The sequence below is a fragment of the Aotus nancymaae genome, unplaced genomic scaffold (genome assembly GCF_030222135.1).
Source record: "Aotus nancymaae isolate 86718 unplaced genomic scaffold, 86718_ANA_hifiasm-v0.15.2.pri h1tg000040l, whole genome shotgun sequence".
In the NCBI taxonomy this organism is placed as follows: Eukaryota; Metazoa; Chordata; class Mammalia; order Primates; family Aotidae; genus Aotus; species Aotus nancymaae.
Genome location: NW_026988454.1, coordinates 93,973,537 through 93,994,667, shown reverse-complemented (window position 1 = coordinate 93,994,667; position 21,131 = coordinate 93,973,537). Strand labels below are relative to the sequence as shown.

Genomic DNA, 21,131 nt, shown 5'->3' with positions numbered 1-21,131 from the left:
ATTTTAATTTTCAGATTTAATGTTTTAAATAGTTTATCAGTGCTAATGGTATGTAATTTTAATTTTTCAACAAATATCTCTTAATTTCACAATTTAATTCAATTGCATAATTCTCTGAAAAGATAGTTTTGTTCATTTGCATTGCTCTTACTTAAGAGACATTGATTTTAGCTAAGAATCTTTTATTTTTCTGAAACAGAATCTCACTCTGTTGCCCAGGCTGGAGTACAATGGCGCCATCTCAGCTCACTGCAACCTCTGCCTCCTGAGTTCAAGCAATTCTCTGCCTCAGCCTCCCGGGTAGCTGGAATTGCAGGCGCCCGCCACCATGCCTAGCTAATTTTTGTATTTTTAGTAGAGACAGGGTTTCATCATCTTGGCCAAGCTGGTCTTGGATTCCTGATGTCTTGATCCACCCGTCTCGTCCTGGGCCTCCGAAAGTTCTGGGATTACAGGGTGAGCCACTGCGCCCGGCCAGTTAAGAGTCTTTAACAGGCAATTCAGCCACTCTGTGTGGGGAACATTATGCAAAGAGCACTTGATCTTTTACATTTTTTTTGTATTGCTTTCAAAAAATATCAGGAAATAGAACATGCAAAGGGATAAGAGTTATTATTTACAGTACATTTAATCTTTAAATTAAATTCATGATCAATCTGAAGCAATATTTAATAAACAATTGCTGTATGTTTCTGCTTTTATTTTTTGCATTGATGAATAATGACTCAATTGTAACAGCTTAGCTTCAGATTCCTCATTTTGAGAGCTGAGTTTTTCGATGTGCTAAATATTTGTCAATCAGCTTATTGTTAGGGTTATTGCTATTTGTTTACATTGTTTTAATTAAAATTTTTTTCATCAGAATTATAATTTACCAACTTTTTTCCCCCTTAAATTAGGAAGGCTATAAAGGGATTTTATCTTTGTTTTTATAAAAATTTACACGCTGTAATTTTTCCAGTTATTGCCTAATCGATATTGTTTTAACATCAGTGTGTTGCCCTTTAATCCAGTTGTGTTGATACATATCTGTTCATCCAGTTATGCTACTCTTTGACACAGTTATGTTCATAGAGCTACACACGGTATCACAGTGTTGAGGACACATACTCTTAGCTGATTCATTTGTTTTTGTGTATTTATTTTTTTGTTTAGGTTTCCCTGTCCCCTTTATTGTGAATAATTATTGCTGTCAATGTGCTTGTTTGAACAAACCATTTTCCATTTTACAGTGTGCATCTTTAATGGTTTTGAAGGGTTGAATACCAAAGAAACTCTTGTATTACTGTGACTGTAAAGTTACGAATGAGGGCCAGGTGGATTTTTCTATTAAATCTAGGAGCTCAGATTTTTTTTTTTTAATTGCTTTTTGCCAGATGAGAAGCCCTTTTCACTTACTTCCCATCCTTTGGCAAGACTCTCAAATAACTTAAGATAATTTTCTATTTATTGTAAACTAATACCTGAACATCAGTTCCATTTTGTTGTTTTCCATTGAATCAAAATTATTTTGAGTTTGATGGAGGGAAGACTGCATTTGAATGAAAATAGAGTTACAATAAATATACTAAATTATATTGTATAGATATTCATTTAACCTGATTTTAATTCCTGCGTTAATACCATTTTGAAACCTATTTTAATACCCAGAGTGATTTACGGTAGCTACAAAAATGTAAAAATGTAGCCATGTGAAATAAATTTAAAATACGTGGGAAAGATCAGTAAGGGAAAATAAGGTTAGAAAATTAGGCTGCATATTTAATCACAAATATCCCAACACAAAAAAGTGTCATTCATTACAAATGAACAACATCTGTAACATAAAAATAAGCTGGTTGCATAAGTGCACACTAATTATTCCTGATACCAACACCAAAGGGAAGTTTCTTTTCTGTTATTTCATAGAGAAGATCAGCAGCAGCAGAAACAGAATGATCCATATAATATGAGAATCATCATCACCATGCTCCATATAGTAAACACCCTAATGTAGTAATGTTAAAGGACAATACAATAAGAGGAATTGTAGGGACAGTGAGGGGAGGGGTACTGTCTAGAAATATAGTGTGTTCCTGGTGCATGGTTGTTTGATGGTGTGAATTAATTCATAGTTTTGTTTTAGAAAATATAATTTGATTTAACACATAGCCCTCACAAAGACTCTGTATATACTGTTGCTTTGTGTTAAACATTTCAAAAATATTGTAGGGCAGTATCTTCAAGGATATACTCTCTCAGGTGTACTTGTGAGTAGTCCATTCAACTAGTGATTGTGAAGTCAGGTATTTAAACAGCCAGGCAAGCTGGGAATTGGATTCTCGTGCACCTGTGACAAAGCCAAGAAACCAATATTGAACAATTTTAGTCTATGTCAGTGAGGCTTCCTTATTTTTTAAAGTAACAGACTGTTCTAATATGAAGATATTTTTAAATAATTATATTGGAAATATAGATTTAGAACTATTTATTCACTCAAATATTTAGGGACTCTGGAAGATAATTCCTTTCTTGAGTCAGTAAGTTAATTTTTGACCAACATTAACTTAGTTTGCCTTTTAATAAAAAATGGACACAAAAGCTATGTGTATTTGTTGATATTGCTTCCTTATCCTCATTTCTTTTCGTGGTTTATCTTATTAAATTATTTACTTCTGTCACATGGAGTTGGAGTACAGTTGAAAGAACGTGACTCATGACTTTATAAAGCTTGACCACTTTTGCGTTGAGTCAGAGAGTTAGACCAGTGACTATAGTGTTTTGCAACCTCATTTTCTATGGCTATAATTTTGGAGGTTTATTAATATGGCTACATAGAAGTTTTCTCAAAAACAGTGCTGAGGCATAAAGTAAAATGTTCTCCAAACTTCTGTGCCTGGTGATTTTCCATTGCCAGTTAAAGAATTTCCAACTTAAAAATAAAGTCCTATATCTATAAATTATTTGTTTGCATAGCCAAAATAAAAACAAACACAAACCAAAAAATAAATAGAATAAATAGAAAAGAAAGACAAAAACAAACTATTTATAGTCACTTGAGGGATCTCTGGTGTCAAAACATGTTTATATTACCCACTATTTGCTAGAGTATAAACTTTTCTACTTTTTTGTGGATTGATCGTCTATTTTTAAATAAGAAATATCAGTACTATATAAGTACTTATGTTTTGTTCTGTTTAGTCTTAAAATCCATCTTTATTTTCATTTTACTATTCTCATTTATATCACTAAAAGCATTTATCCATCTTTACTTTTTTTTTTTTCTCTTTAGGATATAGAGGCAGGTAATAGCATTACCATTCAGAATATTATTTCAACTTAATGCTGTTTTGCTAGTGTTGCCTGTGTCTGGAAAAGGACTAACATTTTCCTTTATCAAAGATATTTATATGTAGAGTTTGTTTTTGTAATGTCTCTGCTGTGAACTTGCCCAGCACAACAATTTCTTAAACCTATGGTTAATATCCAGTCCCCAAACAATGAAAACAAATAAACCCCAATTTTTTCCACAGGGTTTCCTGGCTGGTTATTCCGAGACTTTGCACATGACAACCTGTTCTCCCACGTGAATGGAATACTCAGTGTCAATGTGGAAGCCTGGTCAGTTGGAAAGTTGCAGTGAAATATTTCCCTCTGCTGTACAGCACTTCCCAAATTACTATTTATGAAGAGTCATTGTATTGAAAAAACAAGTATCCCTAAGATTGACAATTTTATGATTTGTTATCCAGGTTACCTTACTATTCTATATTTAGATTCTGGGGGAGAAATTTCTCAGTTATTAGGCCTCAGGTCATATTTGCACATGAAATTTATTCTTTTCCAAACTATTATATGTAGAAAGCATTTTGCCTATTATCAATGACCTTGGGGACTTTTCTTCAGATACATTTTCATTGTCATTTAATACAGATAACACAGTATGGTCTAGATTTCTTGAAGACCATGATCACATCTTTATTGTATAATTCTAAGCACAGAGTTGTGTGTGCATGCATGTGTGTGTATGTGTTTGTGTGTTTGTTGTTCAAACTTTCTGGAATTTTAATTTATAAAATTTCTCTAAGGCCTTATAGCACCAGGCCAAAGTAAAGGTAAGAAAAAAAATGGCATTGAGTATCATGGTGTTTTGGGAATGTTTCTGGACTGCAAAGCTTCATGTGGTCTCAAAAATCTAAATTTATGTAAATGTACATAATTTTTAAAACTAGGAAGAATTAATCAGATGACTGATATTTACTATCTCAAATTTATTTTAATTTCTCAATATCTATTACCCTTTTCAAAGCCGACAGAGGTTTCTTTGTTTTCTCAAAGCCCCATTAACTATGGTGACCCTGTTTCAGGTTTTAACTTATAATAGTTATTTTCTTAATACCATCAATCCTGTTATTGTTTAGATAGTTTTTTAAGGAATATAAACTAAAGAATCACACAAAGTTAGGAAGCTTATAACCTATTAGAAAATAAATATTATTTACAACTAATGTCTACTAAATAATTTTTAAGATATAGTACAAGCTGACTTCAAGGAAACACTGTTAGGGATTTCTTGAATAATCTGGCCATTTAATAATTTTTATAAACAACAGGACTTAAGCATTTTCCTAAGCTCATTTCAAGAATATTTTGCAAAGATTACAGATATTAAGTATATTTTGGTTACAATCACTAATTAACTGTAAGTTTGATCTCTAACATCATTATTTCATATTCCTCATCTTAAGTGTGTAAGGAGACATTAAGTTCTATTTCTAAACTCCTTTACAATTCACCATACTGACGTATCTCAGTTAATCCTCATGAAATGTTTGTGAGGGAAGGCACTATTCTCATTTTGCAGAAGGAAAAAAGCTTAATAGAGATGAGAAGAATGCACCTAATATGGCAGATTTAGGATTAGTCACAAGTCTCCAACTCTGAGTACAAGGTTCTTTTTACTGCATAATCGCTGATTTTATAAGTGTTATATGAGTATGATTATTAGCATATAATAATGTTGATGGAGAAATTCAAATACAATGAAGTTTTGTGATTACTCAAGATTTCAAATAAGTAAACTGCTGGGTAGAAAAGTATCTTTTTCTTAATTTGTACATGTTATTAGAATTGACAGAAATGCTTATAATTAAAAATACAAAATGTTTTTTAGCATATATTTTTATACTCTGACAATGTTCATTTCTGTGGTGTTCTGTAGTTATAAAGTAGTTCATCCACATGATCTCACTGTACTCTCAGAAGAAAGAGAGAATTTTACGAGAGTTATCTGCTGAGTTGAACAACTGAGCTCATGTTTCAGCCAGAAATTTTGATTCTGGGTTCCATATAACTGCTTTGTAGAGTTGTGTCATTGTGGTGTTTGCATCCCAAAGATTTGCTCCCAAATTCAACAACAATACATACAACCAGAAGAAGCACTGCCTCTATCAAATGTTAATAAAGTTTCCCTTTCCTGGACCAGCTACTGAGTTTCCTTGCCTGTGTCCTAAAATTATAAAACATAAAGATGGCACCACAGGGCTTCAAGCAAATATTTAATCACTCTGGGGTAGTTCAACTCAGGAGGTTTTATTGAGTATTAATAGTTTCTGAATAAAAACATCTTTGTCACACCAATCACTTAATAAATAATTGATACATTTACATGAATCAACTTAATAATACTTCAGTTTACTTGACTTATGAAAGTTACATATCAAAGAGAAAGACACAGGGATGTTCTTGGTTTTAGGATGGAAGCAGAGTGCAATTATGAACAAAGGGGAATTTAAAAAGGGAAATATTTTTCTTTTTTAAAAAACCACTTTATTGGCTGGGTGCAATGGCTCACACCTGTAATCCCAGCACTTTGGGAGACCAAGGCAGGCTGATCACGAGGTCAGGAGTTCGAGACCAGCCTGGCCAGCATGGTGAAACCCTGTCTCTACTAAAAATACAAAAATTAGCCAGGCATGGTGGTACATACACGCCTGTAGTCCCGGCTACTTGGGATGCTGAGGCAGGAGACTCAATTGAGCCCGCAAGGCAGAGTTGCAGTGAGCCAAGATTGTACCACTGCACTCCAGTTAGGGTGACAGAGTGAGGCTGAGTCTCAAAAACAAAACAACAAAACAAAACACTTTATTGAGATATATTTGACATACAAAAAGCTGTGCGTATTTATTGTATACAACTTAATGTGTTTGCAGAAAAGTATACACTCCCTGTTTCCCCATTCCCCATCTGCTAGCAACCACCACTGTATTCTCTGTTTCCACGAGTTTAACTATTTTAGATTCCTCATATAAGTAGTATTATGTAGTATCTGTCCTTATCTGGTTTATCTCATTTAGCATAATGTTCTCAAGTTTCATCCATATTGTCAAAAATGCCAGGAATTTCTTTTTCAAGGCTGAGAAATACTGTGTTGTATGTATATACCACATATTCTTTATGGACATTGTTTCCTTCTCTTGGCTATAGTGAATAGTGCTGCAGTGAACATGGGAATGCAGACATATATTTGAGATTGTGATCACAATTCCTTTGGATAAGAAGTGGTATTGCTAAATCATATGGAAGTTCTATTTTTAAATTTTTGAGGAACATCTATACTGTTTTCCATAATGACTGTACTGATTACATTCCCATCAGCCATGTAGAAAGGTTCCAAAATTTCTCCACAGTCTCATCAGCACTGATTTCTTTTTAAATTATTATAATAGGCCATCCTAACAGGTATGAGGTGCTATCTCATTGTGGTTTTGATTTGTATTTCTCTTATGTTGAATATCTTTAGTGGTAAACATAGCTGCCATCCACAATAAAATTTCTAACATGCATTTGGAAAACAACAGGGCTAATGAACTCCTAATGGCTAGAGGTGATATGCAACTCTCCCAAGGAGTTATACCTTTTTTTTTCTTTTTTGGTCCTAGAACCAAAGCTGGAAATTGAATTTTAAATTACTTAAAATTGTTAAAGAAGTTCTTGCTCAACACCGATGATCTGGAGAGGCCTCTAGCCTACCTTAGGCCTTGAGCTCAAGGGACACAAATCTGTATTACCTAATTTTATGCAATGTTTGCTTTCAGATATGTTTAGGGAGTAAATATTGGCCTGGATTTAGAATAAAATTAACAAAAAGTATCTGAGGACCAATTTTTCACTATTTTAATAATTGCAAAAGATAATTTACAAATTTTGTAACAGTACACATAGATTTATTTCTAAAATACACTTTAATATTTCATAGATTGTATGATTAATGATTAAATTTGACAAGTATATCTTCCTATTTTATTGTAATGCCTAGATAATAAGCCCTGTTAAATAATGTGTGTTTCTTATCTCTGACTGCTAGTTAGGTGAAATTAAACTCGCTAGAACTTTGCTATATAGGAAATTATTGCTGATTTATTCCAAAGTTAGCTCCTCTATTATATATAATTTAGAGGAAGTGGAAGCACATTTTCCCTTTGTGGGCATAGGACCATCTTAAAAAGACTTCTAAAATATGAAGAAACATTTCAAAGTGGTGTTTTCAGTATATTAATCCAGAGTTAAGAGTTTATCTAAGTTCCTAGACTTCAGATTTTAACTCTTATCTATGAGAAGACTCTTTCCCAAATGAATATCCCTGTAAAATCTTACAACGTTTATATTTTTAATCACAATGTAACTAAAACAATATTTAACTCATGTATGGTAACTATGGTACATGTCTATGTGTCAATATCTTGTCTCAACTTAAAAACCTATTCTTATAACTCAGTTGGCTTTTTGTGTATGCAGTCTATACAGACATTCAATAAACATATTTTGTTCAGTGTTTCATTTAGTTCCAACTCACATCCTGGTATAGAGGACTCAAAAAACTAAAAGAAGAAAATATTTTAAGAGGTTCAGGAAATACCTGGGAAGGATAATTCTTCTGATTTTTGGTCTGTGATATTTACATTTTTTTGAATGAAAATCTATTAATATATAGGAAGAATAATCTCTTTTTTAAGGTGACAATGCATATATGTATTTTGAATTGTTATTACATTGCTGTGAGTTGCTGTGAGCCAATCTTAGAATTGATTTGAATTCCGTATTTTATCATTATTTATATAATGGTATTAGAAATATGCTGCATATTACTTCTAGAGATAGTCAAGAAGTTCAGATTTTGTAATACTTCAAGGCTTTGGGGTAGATAAGCTTTCCTTTACTACCTAAACATTAGGAACACATTGCACCTGGGCAAGTAGAGCTGTCAGGTAAATTGTGAAATAGATATTTAATATATGAAATTAGAGGAACGGTTTTCTTATATTTTTAACATACATATGCTCAATCATGCATCTCTATTATTTAGAAGGGATTTTTGTTTAATTGTCATTGGTTGATCATATTGAAATCCATTGTGCTTTAACACTAGACATCATAAGATACACAATTTTAAATTATAGAGATAGAGATACATGTTTATGCTTTGTAACATACTCTAATTATAATGACTTGGGTTTAGAAAGTACTAGTTGTCTTTACAGAAAACTCGTGTAATTTAGCTGACTTTTATTTCTGCATTGATAATTGCATGTTTATTAAGTTTAAAAACCTACTTTTTCACAAGGGATAGTATAAAAGTTAATTTTAAAGTTCTTCACAAAAAATAATGCTCAAAAGTATAACACTCGATTGAACTTGGCTAGTTATGAACTTGAGATATTTCTGTAGACACAAGCAGCTAACATATTTACTGATTCTAAATTAATGGTAGGAGTGAATTAGTTCCTTGGAAGTTTTATTGACTGTTAGAACCAATGTCGTTTTGTATTGATTTCATAAGCAAATACCATGAATTTATCATTTTGCAGCTATGCCACCTGGCAGTCAATATCTTTAATCAACTATTACAAAAATAATCAAGGAAAATGTTTTGTATTAATGAAATACTGCATTCTGGATATTGTAAGAGCATGTTTTGTGGAGTGTTGCATATTCCATTAATAATAGTGAATTATGAGTTATAAAGACAAATTAAAACTGCTTAAAAGTTCAGTAATATCTTTCAAACTTAGTAATTACAGGGATAGAAACAAATACAGTTTACAACTGCATATTTAGATTTTAGATTTTATTTTTTCTGAGTCTTTAAGTAAAACTTATATTTTAATGGGTGGTGATGAAATTAGTGATAAGAAAACTATTAGAAACCATTCAGAATATGAAGGAAGTATAATTGTATACTAAAATAAACAAATATTGTATGTTAAAATAGTGAATGTGTTTTTTACATTTACATTTGTTAGCAATACTTAGTAGATAGCTACAAAACTATGTATGACCAAAGTTGGGAAAAAAACAGTATTTGTTCAACCTGCAATATCTGTAGCCTCCATTTTATTACAGGATAATATAAGAGTGCTGGCTGTGCATTGGAATCATCTAGCAAACTATAGTCATCCAGTACCAAACCAATTAAATTAGATTCTCCATTCAACATCATTATTCTACAAAGCTTATATATCAAAGAATAGCACTGCTTGATAGCACTGTTTTCATAATAAAGTGCGTTGACTATCACCATTGAATCTTATCCCAAAACATCAGCTTTTCGTTCTTTGCCTATAAGGAACAGTTTTTGCAGATTGAATATTCACCATATGAGATATATATATGTATCATATGGCGGTTCAACTCCATGTTTCACTCATATTAGAGTTATAATATTAATAGATATACTTATGATAATATTAGTGAAACATGGGGTTGAACCACCTTATGAGAAATTGGGTTATGAGCCTGAGAAGAATACCAAGGAGTAGTTTTTAGGACCTAAGTCAAGTTATTGAGGGATACAATGAACTTTTGTTTTCTTTAAGTTCTTTAAGTGTTTCAAGTAGGATGAATTTTTGTCTTTTTTTTTTTTTTAACTTTAAAGACTTCTTAAAGTAGCTATCAATGTAATGATCAGTTTTTCTTTTGGGGGGAAATAAAATTCTCTTTCTCTGCAAATATGTCTGTGGTTCTATTGATTTATCACAAAATTTCAAAATGAATGAGCTTTCAGGAAGTCATTAGGCCTCTTTACTAAGTATGTGAAATTTGAGGATATTGTTTTACAAATTGCAAATTTGTATTAGTAGTAATTTCAGCTTTATTAACATAAATAGTTTTTCTTTCAGAACAAACAGTGTCATAATACTAAAGAGAGAGCTACTTTGAGAATGGTCATATGAACTTTTACAAACAATAAATGTAAAGGAGAAAAAAATGTTCTTTTCTCACTTCCTAATATTCCATTAACTGAGGTAGCCCAGTAGAAGTTTAGAGATCTATCTTTTTTGGCATCAAACCATGTACACATTTTTAAAGTATATGATTTGGAGAGAAATATGGAATCTACATGAAGTAAGTTTTAACAGAATATAGTTTTTGCTAATGCAATTTCTAATATTAACCCCTGCATAGAATATACTACTGTAATCTATGTGAATATTTGAAGAATATTTATTGTAGTACCTGTATGAATAACATTTGCCCTCAACCCTTCTAAGGTATATAAAAGGAAAAGGGAAGCAGTTCCTAAGAAATTGAAGTGTATGGATTTTTTAAGACTGAATATTTTAAACATTATTAAAAATTATTTAATGTAGTATTTTGTTTATAGTGCCTATATCTGCAATGTCTGTCATCTATATCCAATTCTTTACTTACGATCTTTACAGGCATCAACCAAGCATATTTTGCCAAGAGTCAGATAGCTCATTATTAGCTAGCAAGCTTTACTCACTTTATGGTTTACTCTTTCAAGATCTATGTAGAGAAAAATTTTATTGAGTTAATCTGATGTTTAAAATATAAAAGGGAATTATTCCCCTGCTTTCCCTAATATCTCTTCTCATGTAGGTTACCCACTTTTTCTCCAGCTTTTCATCCTATACAAATACTGAAAGCACTGATACTTTGCCTTAAAATTTTTCGGTTTTTCTCAAATGCTTTCTTTGGCATTATATTGAGCCAAAAGATCAAAAATAAAGCTTCATAAATATATATTTACAAAGTTAGAACTTTTGAGTTCTCTGCCATTTGTAGCCAGTCTTTTGGAAAAAGTTATTTTTGATATTTATTTACTCATGACTATGTTCTAAAAAATGTATATGTTTTGGTTGATGAGGGAAGATAAAGGTCAGATAATAATTTTGAAAGATATGATACAGTTCAGAAAATATAAAGGGAGACACTATATTAGTGTCTACCTGATTTCATTGAATAAAATTTTAGCCAACATCACTAGATGTCAAGCTGTGGCTGAATATGGACAGTCCTTTAAGGATAAGAGGAGCAGAATAACCCTAGTTTTTTTTTTTTTTTTTTTTTTCCTGTACGTTTATATGTGTTTTCTGACTAATTTATGAGAGAAAAAGGTAGTCATTCATTGTAGGAAGTGTATTTGTAGCATACATTCATTCCAGTGATTCAAGTCACAACCTTTGCAACATAGGTGTACATCATTCTGCAGTATACACACTCAAGCTTGTGATATTTATAACCCTTTATAAATTGAAGAAGTAAAACTTAAAGTGATACACTCTTCTCTTCAACACCATTATACTTTTTATTATTTTTCTATTGCACAGGTGATTTGGATTATTACTGGTTGGATCCTGCCACATGGCACAGCCGGGAGACATCACCTATTAGTTCGGTAAGTTTTCTGGGAAGTTTATTTGGAGTTTAGGGAATATGTGTGCTGTTCATTGTCCTTTGTCTGATACAGGATAGATAGTAATCTTGTTCTGCTCTATTATTCATTTGGTAAGGGCAAATATTGATTTCATTTAAGATAATATAATTTTGAAGAAAAAAGCAGTTTATTACTGAATAATTAGAAAAAAATTTAAATTGATTAAAAAACAATTATTAGATAATGACTGTAAGTAAGATTGAGATGTTTGGTTATGGATATTGACATTAACAATTTAACATTCAGAATCAGTTTTCTTTATATAAGCAGGTATATTTTTAAATTTCAGTCAATTCCATTTAGAACCATTTAAAAATGTATATTTATTTGCTAACTACTTTTAGAAACTTTTAGTATAAATTTCTGCTACAAATGAAATATACTTTTAAATGAAAATTCATATAAGCCAAAGATGAAGTCTACTGAAATGATTTCCCCTACAATGTCTTTTAACTGAAGAAATTGCATCATGCCATAATCAATAATTTGTGGCTATTAGAAAGAAAGCAAGTTGTTTACTTTTGAAAAATTTAATAGGCCTTTTTTGAGCAGTTTTAAGTTTACAGAAAAATTGAGTGGGAAATACAGAATTCCCACATACTTCCTCACTCCACCCCTTCCTCTGCCTGTTTCCCTTGTTATTAACATCTTGCATTAGTGTGGTCCATTTATTACAACTGATGAACCAATATTGATGTATTATTATTAAAGTTCATAGTGTACATTAGGGTTCATTCTTTGTGTTACACATTCTGGGGTTTTGACACATGTATAGTGTCATGTGTCCAATCATACAGAATAGTTTCACTGTTCTAAAAATCCCTGGCACCACTTATTCATCCCTCCCTCCTTTCTTCCCCGCTGAGTCCCTGACAGCCACCGATATTTTTACTGTCTCTATAGGTTTTCCTTTTCCAGAATGTCATGTGGCTAGAATTATAGCCTGTTCAGATTTGCTTCTTTCACTTAGAAGTATGCATTTAAAGTTCTTCCCTGTCTTTTTGTGGCTTGATAATGCATTGGGTTTTTTTCAACCACTGAATAATATTATTGTCTGGATATGCCCAGTTTATTTATCAATTTCTTAGGATTTTAAAGTATTTTTAGGTTGACATTATATTTTTCAATAATGATTTCTAAGTTACTCTGCCAGTTTGTTCCTATTTTCTTTTTTATATTATTTTTAATTGATACATAATAATTGTACATATTTATGCAGTACATAGTGATGTTTCAGTACTTGTAATGTTTAGTGATCAGATCAGCATAATTTGCATATCCATCATCTCAAATATTTATCATTTTTTGTTTTGGGAACATTCAGTATCCTTTTTCTAGCTTTTGGAAACTATATATTATTAACTATAGTCATCCTGTAGTGCTATAGAACACCAGAAATTATTCCTCCTATATAACTGTAATTGTATATTCTTTAACAAATCTCGCCCTATCCTTCCCTTCGCCCTACCTTCCCAGCCTCTATTACCCTCTGTTTCACTTTGTACTACTATGAGATCAACATTTTTTTAGCTTCCACATGTGAGTGAGAAAATGCAATGTTTAACTTTCTGTTCCTGGCATGTTTTACTTAACATAATGTTCTGCAGTTCCATCCATGTTGCCTCTAATGGCAGGACTTCATTCTTTTTATAACTGAATGCATCTCATTCTGTATATATTACTTTTTAAACTTCATTCCTGTTTTAACAGCATCCTGTAACGTGGCAACCATCTAAAGAGGGGGACCGATTAATTGGACGTGTTATTCTTAACAAGAGAACAACCATGCCCAAAGAATCAGGTGCATTGCTGGGTCTGAAAGTAAGTATCCTGGTTTAAAATGTTTCTTGAAGGATGAATTACAGTATGGCCTGCATTCATCAAAGTTTCTGGCAATGATTTTTAAATGTCATTTTTACATTTTATATAATTTTATTAACATAGCATATAGATGTGTTAGGAAAATTAAATAAAATTTAGGGAAACTAATGTATTTTTTCTGAATATAAAGTTCAGGATGATTTTTTGCATTAAAAAGATTTAAATGGAAAGTAGCATAGATAATGTGGACTTTTATTGTATCTTGAGCAGAAGCATAAACATCATTAAAGGGATCACTTTCTTATTACAATAGTTTTATAAGAAATTTTTTTAGTTAATGTACTTAGTAGTGCTTACTGATTATTACCATTAATTACTCCTGCTATGAAATAATTCTGATCACCTCCACTAATCAGTATGCCACCAAGAAATGTGGTGAATCTCAACTTTTTGATGATATTCTCTTCATTTTAAATTATGTATATTTGAGTCTCTGCATTGGAAGAAATTAAACATAGATTTTTAAATATTCTGTAATAAAACTCAGACTTTGATAGTCTTAGGGGCAGAGATACATATTTCAGATGAGATGGTCAGTTGCAGAGATGCATTTAGGCTATTAAGCTTTGCACAACAGTAAATTGCTTCCCAAAAATGCCATTTTCTTGGTTCAAATCTATAGTCTTTATGGTCATAGACCTACATTTTACTACAGATACACAAAAGAGGTCAAGATCTGATCTTGACAATGGAATATTATCTTCATGTAGAAATAGTTCAAATGGTACACATGAATTTGGATGATAAAGAAAAATGAACCTTAATGTACACAGTGTCAAACACTTGCTGTTTGAGACTAAGTAGGGAAGACCTGGCACCTGTCTTCTAAGTATATGCATTATTTATGGTGCCCTTTTATTGTTAAGTCACTTCAAGACAGGGCTGTTTAATCTTTTGGTTTCCCTGAGCAACACTGGAAGAAGAAAAATTGTCTTGGGCCACACATAAAGTACATCAACACTAACAATAACTAATGAGCTAATCAAAAAAACAAAAACAAAAAAACTCATAATTTTTTAAGGAAGTTCACAAATTTGTGATGGGCTGAATTCAAAGCCATCCTGGGCCACTTGTGGCCCACTCTCTGCGGGTTGGACAAGCTTGCTTTTAAGAAGTCAGTACAGCCTGGTGCACTGGCTCTTGCCTTTAATCTCAACACTTTGGGAGGCAAAGGTGAGAGGATCACTTGAGTCCAGGAGTTTGGGACCAGCCTGATCAACATAGCAAGACTCCTTCTCTACAAAATTAAAATTTAAAAATTAGCTGACTGTAGTGTCTGCACACGTCTGTAGTCCCAGCTGTGGGAGTTCAGTCAGGATGGTGGGAGGGATTGTGAAATTATAATAGTCCAAACCTTCTCCTAGCTACTTGGGAGCCTGAGGCAGAAGCATCACAGGAGCCTGGGAGTTCAAGGCTGTAGTCATCTGTTATCATGTCAGTGCACTCCACTGTGGGTGACAGAGTGAGGCCTTGTCTCAAAAAAATTTTTAAAAAATAGAAAGAAATCAGCACCTAAAATGAAAGAAAGAAATCAGTACATAAACTTCCTTAGGACACATAGTCATCTCAAATATGAGATGTTTTCTTTTCAAAATTGTTCTCCCAGCAACTTTAATAAAAAATGTAGGCCAAGCGCTTGTGGCTGACACCCGTAATCCCAACACTTTGGGAGGCCAAGGCAGGAGGACTGCTTGAGCCCAGGAGTTCAAGATCAGCCTGGTCAACAATAGCAAGACCTTGTCTCTACAAATAATTTTAAAAATTAAATGTGCATAGTCATGTATGCCTGTGGTCTAGGCTACTTGGTAGGCTGAAATTGAAGGATCACTTGAACCTGGAAGGTCGAGGCTGCAGTCAGCCATGATCACACCACTGCACTACAGCCTGGGTGACAGAGTAAGATCCCATCTCAAAAAAAAAAAATGTGTTTCACTTCATTAATGTTTCTATATGCAATTTCAAGTACATCAAAAAAGAATGTAGAATTAATTTCTCAAACTAATAATGTTTTATGTTTTAGTATGAATCTTGAAAATTTATAAATTTGTAATTATTCAGGTTGTTGGAGGAAAAATGACTGACTTAGGAAGACTTGGTGCTTTCATCACCAAAGTAAAGAAGGGTAGCCTAGCAGATGTAGTTGGACACCTAAGAGCAGGTAAAGTTTCTTTTTTTAACATTTAAAGTGTGTTCTCCATGCATGAACATGAATTGGTGGTTTTCAATTTGGGGCTAGTTTTATACATACATACACATATATTTATAAATGTGTATATATGTATATATAGATATATATCAGATAAGTCACTAAATTTTAATGCATGAATAAAGATTTTTTTCCTAATATCCATTTTTACCAATTGCAATAATAAGTAACTATACATCAGCAGCAATCTGGAGAGTAAGGGTAGGAATCTTCTTTATTTATATAAAAATAGATAGATGTAAAATATAGAAGAGTTACTCATTTCTGTAGATGGCTTCATAATATTGCTACATGACTTGAAATCTAAAACAATTATTTTTGTGAAAAATTTTTCATGTCACAATTATTTAGTTTATATTATAATAATTACCAAAATTTTTCTGAGTGGTCCTCAAACACTTATTCAGGAGCAGTGTATTTTATAAATCATAATCACATTTCTTATATGGATTAAAATAAAATATTAGTTAATTTTAAAGTGACATATATTGTACTCATGCAGATGTGCTACCTGTTGGTATTTAGAAATTTATTTTTGTTGCCTATAACCTGAACATGACACAATGAAATTACTTAACATATGTAAACGTACCCTATATTAAATACTAACATATTTTAAAAGCTATTTTTGGTAAATTGTTTAATTTTTATTTTTGTTAAAATCTCATTAAAATATTTGACTTTACTGCACAGTTTAGTAGAAATCTTTAGATTAGATTACTGTTTATGCATTTGCCAAACAACTATAAAGAAAACAGAGTTTGCTGAGCTATAGAATTAAAGATTAATAACCCATTACACAAAGAAAGAATACATTTTTAGGTGATACTCTTAACTTTTAAACCTTAAGATTGTAATTCTTGAAAACTTTGGAAAAATATTCTAGGACTCTTAAAGACTTTTCAGTGTATTTATTTACCAGGATATCAGTTCAAAATCCTTTTAGTTTTTTTTTTTTTTTGACAAGTACTTGCTGTGCAGCTGTTTTATAGGAAGAAAACTCTAATCAGAGATTTTTCTCACCTGCTATACAACTTTGAATATGTGTAGAGACATGTTACACTACTATTTCTTATGAAGGACCAGTTGTGATTCAGTAGGAAAATAACTCAATCAGGGGTGACTGTGTCAATAAACTGAGAGGGTGTTTGTCTAATGACTCAAAAATAAGCCTCGGAAAGTCTGAGAATCCCTTGTTGGCTAATGTAAGATAACTTTACAGAAGCCTGAGTTTGCAGACAACATTATAAACATTATATACACATTATAAACACATGATTATGTTTTAATAGAAAGTTACTAAGGAAGTAAAAGGAGAGTGTTCTATATAAAATATCTGTTAGTGATTCATTTATTTAACACCCTCATGAGCCAAGAGCCTGAAAAACTTAAATCTGAAATGTTAAAATCTCAACTTAAATACTATAAAACAGACAGGTGTACTTTTCACTCTGAGCAACTTATGTATTTGAAGAAAGTAAAGTTATTTTGCAGATTCAATCATATATCCTATTTGATTTACATATAATTTAGGAACTGACTAAATATGTGCATATGTTTGTTTATATGGTGCATATAAATGTCCTTACTCTATAAACCTACAGTGGAATTTTTAAAAATCCAAGTGTCTTTCATTCAACATTTGCAATTGTGCTTTAATCTTGTAATATCTTTATCCAGTCCTGCCCCCCTTCAAGTGTGTGCACCGTACTGCTGCTTGATGTAACCATCTAAAACACAAAAATGACACTGACACTCCTTATTATTAAGATCCTTCAGTGTTTCCTAGTTATCATTTGTTCAAGTCAATGCTCTGTATCCTTGTCCTCTGCTAATACTTTCAGCTGTCCAGGATGTTGGGCTACTTGTAGGCTCCTGTCAGAGTGTTTCCCACCTAGAAGACGTGATCAATGCCCCTTGTCTACTTAGTTTTCTATTCCTCCTGTTGAAGGCCTTTCCATCCTTCACAATTCATCTGACGTTGCCTTAATTCTAAAGTGGTTCCTAATATCTGACCTGGAGCAATAACTAATTACTGCATCCCCTGGTACCACTTGACTCTATTTCTGGTCCTCAAATGAACTTCTATCACTGCATATAAAATATATTATTAAAGTTATTTGTTTCTGTGTCATTTCTTCATGACCAAATTTAAAGCCAGAGAAAATATCATTTTCATCTTTGTACTCTCATTGTCTACATCCCTGCTAAAAGACATTATCCATACATAAATAAATAATTTTTTAAAATCCATCCTGGTTTAGGAATTATTAATCTGTAAATGAATAAGCATATATATTAAGTTAATTTGATACTAAAAGTTATGCTTCCAGGTTGCTGTTTATAAAGAGGAGAGTTTTATAATGCAGTACTTTTGCAAACTTCTGGTTGCAACTCACTACTGGGTAGTAAAATCAATTTAATGGTTTGCATCTACCATTTAAAAAAATTGAGGTAGAACACAATAGAATAGAAAAATCAGGTAAGTATTGTTTTATAAAATATTTTTAGTATATATGTGTGTGTGTATATACACACACACACACACACACACACACATATATATATTCATATTATATGTATACAGAACCATGATGTAAACTTTGTTTTTTTCTTGGTCAAAAAATTTTGAAAACATTCTTAATATATAGTAAATTGGCAATTATTTTTCTTTTTTTTACAGTTAAGTATATTCATTGCCTATTTGAAAAGCTTTTCTGAAAAGCTTTTCTAGGTAACTGCTTAGGGCAGTGTATTAGAAGTCATTTAAGAATTGGTGGCCAGGCACGGTGTCTCATGCCTGTAATCTCAGCACTTTGGGAGACTCTCGCAGGTGGATCACCTGAATTCAGGAGTCCAAGACCAGCCTGGCCAACATGTTGAAACCCTGTCTCTACTAAAAATGCAAAAAATTAGCCAGGCATGGTGGCAGTGCCTGTAATTCCAGCTATTCAGGAAGTGGAGGCAGGAGAATTGCTTGAACCCAAGAGATGGAGGTTGCAGTGAGCCAAGATTGCGCCACTGCACTCCAGCCTGGGCAACAAGAGCGAAACTCCATCTTAAAAAAAAAAAAAAAAAAAAGAGTTGGTGATTACCATAGTATTTTACCGAACCAAAGCAGCATCATGTATTTTTTTACATATTTACTTTTTACTCTTCAGTGAGCAAACAACTGGAGAAAATCATTACTTTAATGCTAGCAAAGTGATTTTTCCTACTTTTATTAAAAAAAAATTACAGCTAAACATTGAAAAGATTTTATGCTTATACCTAGCTTTAAAATGTATACTGATGATACTGATCCAGTATTTTAACACAAACTTACTTCCCTCCTAAAATGTTCTAGACACTGAGAACAACAAAATAAGCATGAGCGTCAACAAATTAAGACACCTCAGTGCATCATTGAGGTTGGGATATTTCAGCTGAGACTACCATTTTGAATTGAAGGGTCTAAGGCAGAGAACCATGTGGTACCTACAACTTCTTAAATATTTATGAAAATAATTTTTTCACATGACCTATGGTGCAAAAATCCTAGTTAAAATATAAGTTGTTAGACTGTTATTTTTTTAATGCAACATCTTATAACTTCCCTTGATTAATCTTAGAATATTTAACAAACTACTACATACTTTATTAATGTTTTGTTATTTTAAAATGTTTTCTACTTGTACTTTAATGTTCACATATAGATTATATATAGTACATATGTGTTTTGAACATCTGGAAGTGGGTTAACTGTCATGCAACAGTTTTACATCTGCTTGCTTTGTAATTTTGCCATAGCTACCTGCGTTAACTAATGGGTGTGAATTCAAATCCTTTCATGCATTTTAATTCTGTTGTGCATCTGGTGAAGACAATGAAGCATGACTTATAATTGGGAAATTCATGCTAACAAATATTAATTGTTCTTTCTTCCAAAAATAAAACAGGATTTATGTATAGTTTAATAAGAATCTGTCACAAATGGAACCGCCTACATTTATTATATGGAGGGCATGCTGCTAATTATTATTTTTTAATGTTTTCAAATAGGCTGTGCTAATTCCATCCCATAGCATGAGATTATTTTTATATTATTTCTGGTATATCTCAAAAGATAAAGATAGTTTTGTATTGTACTGTTTCCAGTCACCAGTAATATTCTGGGGGAAAAAAAGAAAAACAAAAGAAAAGAAAAAGTGTTTAGCAGAACCAATTAGCAGACATTATATGGCAATCAATTTGCTTTTGAAAGCAGAGCCTAGACCATTAAACTATTTGTATATGTTTTGCATTTCTTTGTTAAAAAAGAGAAAAGATAAGAAAAATAAACAGAATATATAAGGTAAAAAAATACCCTTTTTTTTAAATTCAAGGGGATGAAGTTCTAGAATGGAATGGTAAACCCCTGCCGGGAGCTACAAATGAAGAAGTTTACAACATTATTTTAGAATCAAAATCAGAACCTCAAGTTGAAATTATTGTTTCAAGGCCTATTGGGTAAGGCTAAAAAAACTTACTTCTTAAGTTTAGTAAATTACATGTATTGGTAGGGTTTTAAAAAGAATTTTATACATTCATACAGTACATGTTAACATGGATAGTTTTTTCATCAATTATGGGCATACATTTTTAGATTTTTTAAAATTTCTTAGTTTTTTAACAGAATACTGAATTTACTTCACTACATTTTAGAAGCTTCACACATTAACAATTGTAATATCAAAAAATATCAATATGTACTTTTTGCAAGTGAAATATAAAGTAAAATATATTATTTTAATGGCAGACATATTTAAGTAATTCAATTTTAATAAGTAGTATTTCCTTTAAGGGAGGCACTAACAAACTCCTTATGATATTTAAAATATTAATGATTTCATGTGTCTACATGATCTTTTTATTATTCTACTAAGAATATTTTTTCTGTATCTTTACCCATGAGTAGTTTCAACTTTTATTTAAAATCAAGCAAGAAATATTAAATATTTTAATATTTTAATTGGTCATAATTATATTCATAATTATATTTTTAAAACCTCAATTTTCAGCACGATTAAATTATCTATAGCCAGTGGGATATTTTCTATATACGTATGTAGACTTACCCATATTGTTAGCTTTTTCTGGCAAACCCACATGGTCCAAAATAAATACTCATTTTGCCAGTGTATAATTTTTTAAAGGCATTTTGAACTTTTTCACTATACTTGGCTTAATGTTTGAATGTATTCTTGGAAATGATTCTTTTTTTCCCTATTCTCCAAGATATAATAGAGCCGTTACTTCCAGGCTTTTTATGTTGAAAAAGTGCTAACCTTTAATTTGTATTGGCCT

General features: G+C 31.8%; 1 protein-coding gene across 48 annotated transcripts in view; it reads left to right on the top strand.

Moving 5' to 3' along the window:
• The window catches only part of RIMS1 (regulating synaptic membrane exocytosis 1), a 510,482-nt gene that overhangs the window by 320,607 nt on the left and 168,744 nt on the right, over nucleotides 1–21,131 (top strand). For all 48 annotated transcript variants that reach the window (XM_012471847.3, XM_012471843.3, XM_012471846.3 and 45 more), the window contains 4 exons: nucleotides 11,613–11,680; nucleotides 13,430–13,540; nucleotides 15,659–15,758; nucleotides 20,171–20,294. In XM_012471847.3, coding sequence (XP_012327270.2) covers nucleotides 11,613–11,680; nucleotides 13,430–13,540; nucleotides 15,659–15,758; nucleotides 20,171–20,294 — 403 coding nt within the window. The remainder of the gene's footprint in view (nucleotides 1–11,612; nucleotides 11,681–13,429; nucleotides 13,541–15,658; nucleotides 15,759–20,170; nucleotides 20,295–21,131) is intronic.